We start from the raw sequence: 13,028 nt of genomic DNA on the forward strand, positions 1-13,028 counted from the left end.
TAAGAAATTAGCTTACATTGTCTCCAGAATTTCAGAACCTCCCTCCTACAGAGACATTTATTGTATTTGAAGACAGTTTGTGATGAATACAAAACCTTTTAACATGGCATACACATGACTGAGAAAAATATGTGTATATTTTATTTTACATTAACTTTAAGCACATGGAAAGTTAAAGTGAAACTTGTTCAGTCATGCTCAACTCTTTGCAACCCCATGAACTGTAGCCTGCCAGGCTCCTCTGTCCATGGGGATTCTCCAGACAAGAATACTGGAGTAGCCGTTCCCTTTACCATGGGATCTTCCCAACCGAGGGATCGAACCTGAGTCTCCTGTGTCTCCTGCATTGCAGGAGGATTCTTTACCATCTGAGCCACCAGGGAAGCCCTTAAGAAGATGGAGGAGAATGTAAAAAACTTTGTAAAATGATGTAAAAATAACAGTTTCATTATTTTACATAAGAATTGCTTTTATGTCATATAACAGCAAGGAGACCTGAAAAGGCTAAGAACAGAAAAATAAACATCACCATGTTCTCAACTTCCGCACTTTGCCTGACGCACCACTGGAAGATACTGATAAGTGTGATGGTTAGTGACAGGATGAGGCCAACATGCCCAGCATCCAAAGCTAAATGAGGAAGAAGAAGAAGAAAGTCAGTCTCCTTCTCAACCCTTCACACAGGTCCTTCTGTCACTCTACAAAGAAGACTCCTTTATTTTTATGATTTTCATTGGAGTATAGTTGATTTACAAAGTTGTGTTAGTTTCAGGTGTACAGTAAAGTGAATTAGCCAGACATATATGTAATCTGCTCTTTTAAAATTATTTTTCCACATACATCATTACAGAGTATTAAATAGAGTTCCCTGTGCTATACAGTAGGTCTTTTTTAGTTAGCTATTTTATAAATAGTAGTGAGAAGACTCCTTTATAATATTTAAATCATTTGTATGTAATGATATTATTACTCATAATATTACTTCTGTTGTATGAGACAATAATAGTTTAAAAAAAAAAAAATAACCACTATGAGGGACTTTCCTGGTGGTCCAATAGCTAAGACTCCGAGCTCCCAATGCAGGGGGTCCAGGTTCAATCCCTGGTCAGGGAACTAGATGGACTACATATGCCACAACTAAGACTTCACATGCTGCAACTAAAGTCCTGCCTATTACAACTAAGACTGAAGATCCTGCATGCCCCAACTAAGACCCGGTACAGCCAAATAAATAAGTAATTTTTAAAAAATATAATGAATTTAGAAGGAATCTCCACACTGTTCTCCATAGCGGTTGTACTAGTTTGCATTCCTACCAACAGTGTAAGAGGGTTCCCTTTTCTCCACACCCTCTCCAGCGTTTATTATTTGTAGACTTTTGGATCGCAGCCATTCTGACTGGTGTGAAATGGTACCTCATAGTGGTTTTGATTTGCATTTCTCTGATAATGAGTGATGTTGAGCATCTTTTCATGTGTTTGTTAGCCATCTGTATGTCTTCTTTGGAGAAATGTCTATTTAGTTCTTTGGCCCATTTTTTGATTGGGTCGTTTATTTTTCTGGAGTTGAGCTGTAGGAGTTGCTTGTATATTTTTGAGATTAGTTGTTTGTCGGTTGCTTCATTTGCTATTATTTTCTCCCATTCTGAAGGCTGTCTTTCCACCTTGCTAATAGTTTCCTTTGATGTGCAGAAGCTTTTAAGGTTAATTAGGTCCCATTTGTTTATTTTTGCTTTAATTTCCAATATTCTGGGAGGTGGGTCATAGAGGATCCTGCTGTGATGTATGTCAGAGAGTGTTTTGCCTATGTTCTCCTCTAGGAGTTTTATAGTTTCTGGTCTTACGTTTAGATCTTTAATCCATTTTGAGTTTATTTTTGTGTATGGTGTTAGAAAGTGTTCTAGTTTCATTCTTTTACAAGTGGTTGACCAGATTTCCCAGCACCACTTGTTAAAGAGATTGTCTTTAATCCATTGTATATTTTTGCCTCCTTTGTCAAAGATAAGGTGTCCATATGTGCGTGGATTTATCTCTGGGCTTTCTATTTTATTCCATTGATCAATATTTCTGTCTTTGTGCCAGTACCATACTGTCTTGATGACTGTGGCTTTGTAGTAGAGCCTGAAGTCAGGTAGGTTGATTCCTCCAGTTCCATTCTTCTTTCTCAAGATCACTTTGACTATTCGAGGTTTTTTGTATTTCCATACAAATTGTGAAATTATTTGTTCTAGCTCTGTGAAGAATACTGTTGGTAGCTTGATAGGGATTGCGTTGAATCTATAAATTGCTTTGGGTAGTATACTCATTTTCACTATATTGATTCTTCCAATCCATGAACATGGTATATTTCTCCATCTATTAGTGTCCTCTTTGATTTCTTTCACCAGTGTTTTATAGTTTTCTATATATAGGTCTTCAGTTTCTTTAGGTAAATATATTCCTAAGTGTTTTATTCTTTCCGTTGCAATGGTGAATGGAATTGTTTCCTTAATTTCTCTTTCTGTTTTCTCATTATCAGTGTATAGGAATGCAAGGGATTTCTGTGTGTTGGTTTTATATCCTGCAACTTTACTATAGTCATTGATTATTTCTAGTAATTTTCTGGTGGAATCTTTAGGGTTTTCTATGTAGAGGATCATGTCATCTGCAAATAGTGAGAGTTTTACTTCTTCTTTTCTAATTTGGATTCCTTTTATTTCTTTTTCTGCTCTGATTGCTGTGGCCAAAACTTCCAGAACTATGTTGAATAGTAGTGGTGAAAGTGGGCACCCTTGTCTTGTTCCTGACTTTAGAGGAAATGCTTTCAATTTTTCACCATTGAGGATAATGTTTGCTATGGGTTTGTCATATATAGCTTTTATTATGTTGAGGTATGTTCCTTCTATTCCTGCTTTCTGGAGAGTTTTTATCATAAATGGATGTTGAATTTTGTCAAAGGCTTTCTCTGCATCTATTGAGATAATCATATGGTTTTTATTTTTCAATTTGTTAATGTGGTGTATTACATTGATTGTTTTGTGGATATTGAAGAATCCTTGCATCCCTGGGATAAAGCCCACTTGATCATGGTGTATGATCTTTTTAATGTGTTGTTGGATTCTGATTGCTAGAATTTTGTTAAGGATTTTCCCACTGCTGGGCATACACACTGAGGAAACCAGAAGGGAAAGAGACACGTGTACCCCAATGTTCATCGCAGCACTGTTTATAATAGCCAGGACATGGAAGCAACCTAGTTGTCCATCAGCAGATGAATGGATAAGAAAGCTGTGGTACATATACACAATGGAGTATTACTCAGCCATTAAAAAGAATACATTTGAATCAGTTCTAATGAGGTGGATGAAACTGGAGCCTATTATACAGAGTGAAGTAAGCCAGAAGGAAAAACATAAATACAGTATACTAATGCATATATATGGAATTTAGAAAGATGGTAACAATAACCCTGTGTATGAGACAGCAAAAGAGACACTGATGTATAGAACAGTCTTATGGACTCTGTGGGAGAGGGAGAGGGTGGGAAGATTTGGGAGAATGACATTGAAACATGTAAAATATCATGTAAGAAACGAGTTGCCAGTCAGGTTCGATGCACGATACTGGATGCTTGGGGCTAGTGCACTGGGATGACCCAGAGGGATGGTATGGGGAGGGAGGAGGGAGGAGGGTTTAGGATGGGGAACACATGTATACCTGTGGTGGATTCATTTTGATATTTGGCAAAACTAATACAATATTGTAAAGTTTAAAAATAAAATTAAATTAAAAAATTAAAAAAAATGTTCCTTAAAATTCCACAAATAAAAGGAAGATCATATAAATATCATCAAAAATAAAGTATAATTTGATGCACTAAAAAAAAAAATAAACTCATTAGACAAAATAAATAAATAAATAAATAAATAAATAAATAAAAATATTATGAATTTAGAAAGAACTAACAAAGTTGTTAGATGACAGAGGATGAAATAGTTAGATGGCATCACCAACTCAATGGACATGAGTTTGAGAAAACTCAGGGAGTTGGCAATGGACAGGGAGGCCTGGCGTGCTGCAGTCCATGGGGTCACAAAGAGTCACACACGACTGAGCAATTGAACTGAACAAAGTTGTTCAGTCACTAAGTCATGTCTGATTCTGTGTCTCCATGGACTGCAGCACACCAGGCTTCCTGTCCTTCATTATCTCCTGGAGTTTGCTCAAACTCATGTCCATCGAGTTGGCGATGCCATCCAACCATCTCATCCTCTGCCACTCCCTTCTTCTCCTGCCTTCAATCTTTCCCAGTATCAGGGTCTTCTCTAATGAGTCAGCGCTTCTCATCAGGGGGTCAAAGTATCAGAGCTTCAGCTTCAGCATCAGTCCTTCCGGTGAATATTCAGGGTTTATTTCTTTTAGGATTGACTGGTTTGATCTCTTTACAGTCCAAAGGACTCTCATGAGTCTTCTCCAAAACCACAGCTTGAAAGCATCAATTTTTTGGCCCTCAGCCTTTTTTAATGGCCCAACTCTTACATCTGTTGACAACTCTTACATGACTACTGGAAAAAATATACCTTCACTATGTGGATCTTTGTTCTCAAAGTGACATCTCTGCTTTGTAATATTCTGTCTAGATTTGTCATAGCTTTCCTTCCAAGAAGCAAACATCTTTTCATTCATGGCTGCAGTCACAGTTTGAAGAGACTTTTGGAATCCAAGAAAATAAAATATGTCACTGTTTTTAATTTTTCCCCAGATGGGACCGGATATCATGATCTTAGTTTTTTGAATGCTGAGTTTTAAGCCAGCTTTTTCACTCTGCTCTGTTACTTTCATCAAGAGGCTCCTCACTTTCTGTCATTAGAGTGATATCATCTGCATATCTGTGGTTATTGATATTTCTCCCAGAAATCTTGATTCCAGCTTGTGCTTCATCCAGCCCAGCATTTTGCATGATGTATTCTGCATATAAGTTAAATAAACATAGTGACAATATACAGCCTTGTCATTCTCCTTCTCCAGTTTTGAAGCAGTCCATTGTTCCTCGTCCAGTTCTAACTGTTTCTTCTTGACTTTCATACAGGTTTCTCAGGAGACATATAAGATGGTCTGGTATTCCTATCTCTTTCAGAATTTTTCACAGTTTGTTGGGATCTACACAGTCAAAGCCTTTCACATAGTCAATGAAGCGGATGTTTTTCTGGAATTCCTTTGCTTTCTCTATGATCCAGTAAATACTGGCAATTTGATCTCTGGTTCCTCTGCCTTTTGTAAATCCAGCATGTATAGCTGGAAGTTCCGGATTCATGTACTGCTGAAGTCTTGTTTGAAGGGATTTTAATATAACCTTGAATTCAGTTCAGTTCAGTCACTCAGTCGTGTGCAACCCTTTGCGACCCCATGAATCGCAGCACGCCAGGCCTCCCTGTCCATACCAACTCCTGGAGTTCACTCAGACTCATGTCCACTGAGTCAGTGATAACCTTACTAGCATGCAAAATAAGTGCAATTGTATGATAGTTTGAACATTCTCTGGGATTGCCTTTCTTTGGGATTGGAATGTAAACTGACCTTTTCCAATCCTGTGGCCACTGTTGAATTTTCCAAATTTGCTGGTATATTAAGTGCCGCACTTCAACAGAATCATCTTTTAGGAGTTTAAATTGCTCAGCTGGAATTCCATTACCTTCACTAGCTTTGTTTGTAGTAATGCTTTGAAGTTAAGATCCACTTGACTTCACAGTCCAGGATGTCTGGCTTAGGTGAGTGACCACATCATCATGGTTATCCAGGTCATTAAGATATTTTCTGTACAGTTCTTCTGTGTATTTATGCAATCTCTTCCTAATCTCTTCTGCTTCTCTTAGATCCTTACCATTTTCATTATTTATCATATTAATCCCACCTGGATTGAGATACACTTGACAGAATAATATAGGTGAGGATGTCATTGCTCAGATTTTTATCCTTATGCTTCAATTATCATTATGTAATTTCACTTTCTATGTCCAGTGTAGCTGCAATTGAAATCACAAAAACAAGGCAATGGGTTTTGCAAAACAAGGCAATGCTTTTAAATCTAAAAAATTACTCTCATTTTTGCATTAAAGACTGTGATTCAGGGTTCTTGCTATGGAATAGAGAGGGATGGTGAATTCATGACACACATTCCAACAACTCCTCATCTGTGACCCACACAGCAGTGAGGATATTGTTTTTGCTACAGAGACTCTTTCTAAACACCATTACACTGGACCCCTACAACCAAGAGATCCAAGTAGCCCTAAAGCTAAAACCTATAACCTAAACTGTCAGTTCAGTTCAGTTGCTCAGTCCTGTCTGACTCTTTGTGACCCCATGAATTGCAGCATGCTAGGCCTCTCTGTCCATCACAAACTCCCGGAGTTCACTCAAACTCATGTCCATTGAGTCGGTGATGCAATCCAGCGATCTCCTCCTCTGTCATCACCTTCTCCTCCTGCCTCCAATCCCTCCCAGCATCATAGTCTTTTCCAATGAGTCAACTCTTCACATGAGGTGGCCAAAGTACTGGAGTTTCAGCTTTAGCATCACTCCTTCCAAAGAACACTCAGGGCTGATCTCCTTTAGAATGGACTGGTTGGATCTCCTTGCAGTCCAAGGGACTCTCAAGAGTCTTCCCCAACACCACAGTTCAAACGCATCAATTCTTCAGCGCTCAGCTTTCTTCACAGTCCAACTTTCACATCCATACATGACCACTGGAAAAACCATAGCCTTGACTAGCAGACCTTTGTTGGCAAAGTAATGTCTCTGCTTTTCAATATGCTATCTAGGTTGGTCATAACTTTCCTTCCAAGGATTAAGCGTCTTTTAATTTCATGTCTGCAATCACCATCTGCAGTGATTTTGGACCCCCCAAAAAATAAAGTCTGACACTGTTTCCACTGTTTCCCCATCTATTTCCCATGAAGTGATGGGACCAGATGCCATGATCTTTGTTTTCTGACTGTTGAGCTTTAAGTCAACTTTTTCACTCTCCACTTTCACTTTCATCAAGAGGTTTTTAGTTCCTCTCCACTTTCTGCCATAAGGGTGGGGTCATCTGCATATCTGAGGTTATTGATATTTCTCCCGGCAATCTTGATTCCAGCTTCTGCTTCTTCCAGCCCAGCATTTCTCATGATGTACTCTGCATTTAAGTTAAATAAGCAGGGTGACAATATACAGCCTTGATGTATTCCTTTTCCTATTTGGAGCCAGTCTGTTGTTCCATGTCCAGTTCTAATTGTTGCTTCCTGACCTGCATATAGGTTTCTCAAGAGGCAGGTCAGGTGGCCTGGTATTCCCATCTCTTGAAGAATTTTCCACAGTTTATTGTGATCCACATAGTCAAAGGCTTTGGCATAGTCAATAAAGCAGAAATAGATGTTTTTCTGGAACTCTCTTCCTTTTTCCATGATCCAGCGGATGTTGGCAATTTGATCTCTGGTTCCTCAGCCTTTTCTAAGCTGTACAGAAAGCTTAATAGTAAACTTTGTTCTCTGTATCCAACTACAGGACACTACCTGGGATGTTCAGAAGGTCATCCTGCTACAGTTATGTAGACCTCAACCCATTCAAAGAAAGATAAAAAGAAAAAAGATCTCCTCGATGACCTACTGTAAACAAACAAACAAACAGCCTACTTAAGCAATCTACAGATTCAATGCAATCCCTATTCAATTACCAATGGCATTTTTCACAGAATTAGAACAAAAAAGTTTACATTTTGAATGGAAACACAAAATACCATAAATAGCCAATGTAATCTTGAGAAAGAAGAAAAATGAAGCTAGGAAGAATCATGCCCCCTGTCTTTAGACTTTATTACAAAGCTACAGTAACAGAAAGTGGCACCAAATGCTAGGTGGCACCAAAATCAGAAATACAGATCAACAGAACAGGACAGAAAGTCCAGAAATAACTCCCAGGCACATATGATCACTTATGACAAAGTAAGCAAGAATATACAATGGAGAAAAGACTGTTTCTTCAATAATTGGTGCTGGGAAAACTGGACAGCTACATGTAAAAGAATAAAATTAGAACTTTCCCTAACATCATACACAAAAATAAACTCAAAATGGATTACAGATGTAAATGTAAGACCAGACACTACAAAACTTTTAGATGAAAACATAGGGAGAACTCTCTCTGACATAAATTGCAGCACCTCCTAGAGTAATGAAAATAAAATAAAACATAAACAAATGGGACCCAATTAATCTTAAAAGCTTTTGCATAGCAAAGAAAACCATAAAAAATACCAAAGACAGTCTTCAGAATGGGGAGAAATATTTGCAAACAAAGTGACTTACAAGGGATGACTCTCCAAAATATACAAACAGCTTATGCAGTTCAATATAAAAATAAATAAATAAATAAATAAACAAAAAAATCCAAAAAATGGGCAGAAGATTAAAAGAGATGGTCTCCAAAGAAGAAACACAGATGGCAAAAAAAAAAAAAAAAAAAAAAGCATGAAAAGATGGTCAACATCTCTAATCGTTAGAAAAATGTATATCAAAACTACAGTGAAAAAAATGAAAAAAAAAAGCAAAAAACTACAGTGAGGTTTCAATTTACCACAGTCAGAATGACCATCATCAAAACAATAAATACTGGAGAGGATGTGGAGAAAAGGGAACCCTCCATCACTGTTGGTGGGAATGTAAACTGGTAAAGCCACTATGGAGAACAATATGGAGTTTCCTTTAAAAACTAAAAAGAGAGCTACCATATGATCCAGCAATCCCACTCCTGGGCATATATCCAGAGAAAACCATACTTCTAAAAGATACATCCACCCTTATGATCACTGTAGCACTATTTACAATAGCCAGAACATAGAAGCAACCTAAATGTCCATCAACAGAGTAATGGATAAGGAAGATGCGCTATTATACATATAGTGTAATATTACTCAGCCATAAAAAAGAGTGAAATAATACCATTTGCAGCAACATGGCTGGACCTAGAGATTTTCATACTGAGTGAAGTAAGTCAGACAGAGAAACAGAGGATATGATATTGCTTATATATGGAATATAACAAAAGGCTACAAATGAACTTATATACAAAACAGAAGTAGTGTAACAGATGTAGAAAATAAACTTATGGTTAACAGGGGATAAGTGAGGGGAGGGATAAATTGGAAGACTGGGATTGACACATACAACTATATATAAAATATTAAAATAGATAACTAATAAGAAACTACTGTACAGTACAGAGAACTTGGTAATGGCCTACATAAGAAAGAACCTAAAAAAGACTGGATATATGTATATGTATAGCAGATTGACTTTGCTGTACATCAGAAACTAAGACAACAGTGTAAATGAACTATACCCCAGTAAAACTGAAAATAAAAATGAAAGAATGTCCTGAGCAAGCCAAAGAAGGGGCCCAAGGCACCAAAGGTCTGCTGGAGCAGGCACGTCATACCTGGACTTTGCTCCTAAGGACTCTGAAAGTGAAAAATAGAAATTCTTTTCTAAAAGACAGTTCATTTGAAGTATTAATCAAAATGCAAATTACTAAAAAAAAATATACATTCACCCCAATGTTCATGGGGTATGGAAAAAGAATCTTTAAAAAGTGGATATATGTATAACAGAGTCACTTGGCCATACACCTGAAGCTAACACATTGTAAATCAACCATATGCCAATCATTTTTTTAATGGCCTCAAAAAGACCTACTGTAAATAAATAAGTAAATTTAAAAAAAGATAAAAGTTTTCATTAAGACACAAACAACTTCTCATGGACCACACTGTGGAGTCACATACTGCAGACACTAAAATACAATTCATTAGAACCAAAGAGTATATATTAGACATGATGATTAAAGTTTAATAACTACAAAAAAAAGCTAAAAAGTGTAAACATACCACAAATATTCACATCTGTACTTACTTTCTGCCAGAATCAGGGCCCCAAAAGCAACAACAGTGACAAAGATGGCACAGATGACATCCAGATACACAGCGAGCCATCGGGACGTCGTCAAAAGCAGGAACCAAGCCTCTGGATTTGTGAACCATAATAAGTGTAATACAAAAACCATGTTAGCTGCTTCTCATGAGGGAGAATATTTTCTCAGTTGAGCTACAGAAGATTTTACACAGGTAGGACAGCAAAGTTACATACCCAAGGAACCTGAAGATTCTAGAAAACTAGGTTCTAACACAAGACAATGTATGAGACACACAGAAATCAGTCCAGGAAGCATGAATTGAAAACTTCAACCCACAGGTTATCAACAGAAATAAGATCAGAAGAAGGAAGATGGAAAATCGTCTCATCTGTGCATTTCCTGCAGTGCTGGGCCTCAGCGTGAAGATCATCCTCTCACAGGGTCGACTGCTCCCAGCTGTCACACAGCAGAGAGCACAGCTCACACTGTTTCCAGCACCTTCTGCCCTCACCACAGGGCCCTGCAGTGTTTATTCTTAGGATCCAGTGTCTATATGACCATCAGCTAACAGGATCTGCATGTGATTTTCAAAATGCCATTTTTATCTTCAAAATACAATAATTATCGGAAAGTTTGGCTTGGATTTTATAGACTTGGAGGAAATTCTGAATTTTCTACCTAGGGAAAAAATTTCACTGATTAAAAACATAATCAAGTGGGTGGCAAATCAGGAAATTATTTCCTCAATCACATCTGCCACCCTCCACGCTCTGAAAAGTCAGCAAACCGCAGTCTGGAGGGTGAGAACAGCCACCACCTGGTTTTGTAAATAAACTTTTATTGGAACACAGAAACTGCCATTTTCTGATGTATTATCTTTGCCTGTCTTTGTGCTACAACAGCAAAGGTGAGTAGTTGCAACAGACACAGTACAGCACACAAGCCTACAATATTTTCTATCTGGATCTTCACAAAAAAGAAGTTAGCTGACACTCTTACCCTAAAGAGACAGAAGTCTACAGGGCACAGTGATGCAAGGACAATGAGAGCCAGTCAGGGGAGAAAAGCAGGGGATGACAGGGAAGAAGGGAGCACTGAGGGGATGCTGAGAGGAAGGGGTGGGGGAGGCAGGTGGGCAGAGGGGGATGAGGAGTGACACAGAGAGAGGTGCTGGACTACTAGGCCACCTGAGAGGGAGGTCAGCCTCAGAAGGGAGCACATGCCATCCTTTGAAATCATCTCCAGAAACTTACAGACCTGAGTGCAAATCCTGGTGTGTATCAAACAGTTCCTGAAACTTCTGTTCAGCTTTATACGCCCGGATGGTCCAGAGTCCCCGGAGAGAAGATGCTAAGTGGGAAAATACAGGGCTCCATGCTGGGGAAGCAGAGACAGAGAAGGTCAAGAAGGCTGGATGCAAGGAAACCACTGCCTCCCGGGCTCTGTGGTCACACATCCCGCCAAAGAGAATCCTCCATGTGACCCTCAAAGTCCTGCTCACACCAAGCTTCACTTTAATGACCTGGGAATGAAAGCTTCTCCTTGAAACTATCTTTGGTCAAGTTCAAACCACAGCTAGATTTAGATAAAGAAATTATTGTTCTTTCATCAAGATCCTCTCACACACGCCTCCCTCCAAATTCTTCTGGCATCTCATCAGGTGGAAATTGTTGACAATTTTTTAAAAATATATTGAAGTACAGTTGATTTACAATAATGTTCTAGTTTAAGGTATATAGTATAGTCATTCAGTTATTTTTTTCAGATTTTATTTCATTGCAGGTTAATACAAGATACTGAATAAAATTCCCTGTGCTTTGCAGTAATTCCTTGTTGTTGTCTATCTGACACATTAATAGCAGTATGTCTATTAATCCCATACTTCTAACTTGTTCTTCCCTCTCTCCCAATCCCCTTTGCCAACTGTAAGTTTGTTTTCTATGTCTCTGAGTCTATTTCTATTTTGGGTACAGATTCATTTGTATTGTTTTTAGATTCCATATATAAGTGGTATCGTATTTATCTTCCTCTGACTGACTTTACTAATAATAATATTCCCAAGTCCATCGATGCTGCTGCAAATGCTAATATTCCATTCTTTTTCATGGGTGAGTAATTACCCTTCACTATTGGGTAGTGAAGTGAAGAATAATGGTAGTGAATTACCATTCACTAATTTTTGAATAAGTAGCCTTTTAAAATTTAATTCCTAATTAGAGTCCTCACCACACTGAATTTTGTTGAGTAACCTGCGGGCTGTCTCCTCCTCAGATGAGTAACGTAAGGGCTGGGATAGAGTCAGTACATCCCCCATCCTGCACCAGAGCTAGACACAGGACAGGGTGAGATAAATAAGGGCAGTGGACAGTCTGCTGCCTCCCCCGTCGTGGGCCTCTCTCTGCACCTGTGCCAGGAGCCTCTGTGTGGGTCACAGAGCACCTGGCACTGCCCCGCCCTTGTGCCCACAGGACCCGACAGACAAGGAGCCTTTGAACAGTCTTGACTTCCATTCCAGGAACCTGATGGACATTTTATTAGCTGTCTGCTAGATACCTGTCCTGGTGTTCTGAGGTCACTGTGGCATGTGACACATCAATCTTTTAGAATCTGACAGTGGCCTTAGTGGCCATTCTCTTTTGAGTGACTTCATGTGGATTTGGGCTTGGTGTCACATGACTGACCATTCATTTCCTGCCTTCTTTTCTAAGAGCACACTGACCACAAGCACCAAGGTCAGGCTCCTGCACATCAGGGAACAGGTGGGCTGCAGGCTGCCAAGCAGGGAGGACACTTCTGGTGGGGTTTTCATTCCTCCAATGAAAGAGGTTGTAACTTGCTGTTGTCAGGGGCACATAGTGAGCCTGTGACCTCTGTCTGAGGTGAGTGATAACTTGTGCTGTATCAGCAGGAAATACTGACATCACTTTGGTACCTGTGTGTCTCCTAGAGAAGACCTGTTAGTACAATTAGGTTGTTTATGGGAAGTTAGTAATGCATCTTACAGGAAGCTACAGAGATTTTATAAAATGATGGGGAAATAATCAAGGGGGAAACTCCAAACTGTTTTCAGGTCCTCACTTTTTAGTCCAGTATCTGAATTCC

At 38.8% G+C, this 13,028-nt stretch overlaps 1 protein-coding gene across 2 annotated transcripts in view; it reads right to left on the reverse strand.

Annotated features, from left to right (window-relative positions):
* LOC109566912 (ATP-binding cassette sub-family C member 4-like) overlaps nucleotides 1–13,028 on the reverse strand; it is a 727,713-nt gene that overhangs the window by 448,589 nt on the left and 266,096 nt on the right. The window contains exons 28-29 of one of the 2 annotated variants that reach the window (XM_070799904.1): nucleotides 11,184–11,303; nucleotides 9,926–10,036 (exon numbers count right to left, since the gene is read on the reverse strand). The exons of the other annotated variant lie outside the window; for it this stretch is intronic. Coding sequence (XP_070656005.1) covers nucleotides 9,926–10,036; nucleotides 11,184–11,303 — 231 coding nt within the window. The remainder of the gene's footprint in view (nucleotides 1–9,925; nucleotides 10,037–11,183; nucleotides 11,304–13,028) is intronic. 2 annotated transcript variants of the gene reach the window in all.

This window comes from Bos indicus, chromosome 12, assembly GCF_029378745.1.
Source record: "Bos indicus isolate NIAB-ARS_2022 breed Sahiwal x Tharparkar chromosome 12, NIAB-ARS_B.indTharparkar_mat_pri_1.0, whole genome shotgun sequence".
Classification (NCBI taxonomy): Eukaryota; Metazoa; Chordata; class Mammalia; order Artiodactyla; family Bovidae; genus Bos; species Bos indicus.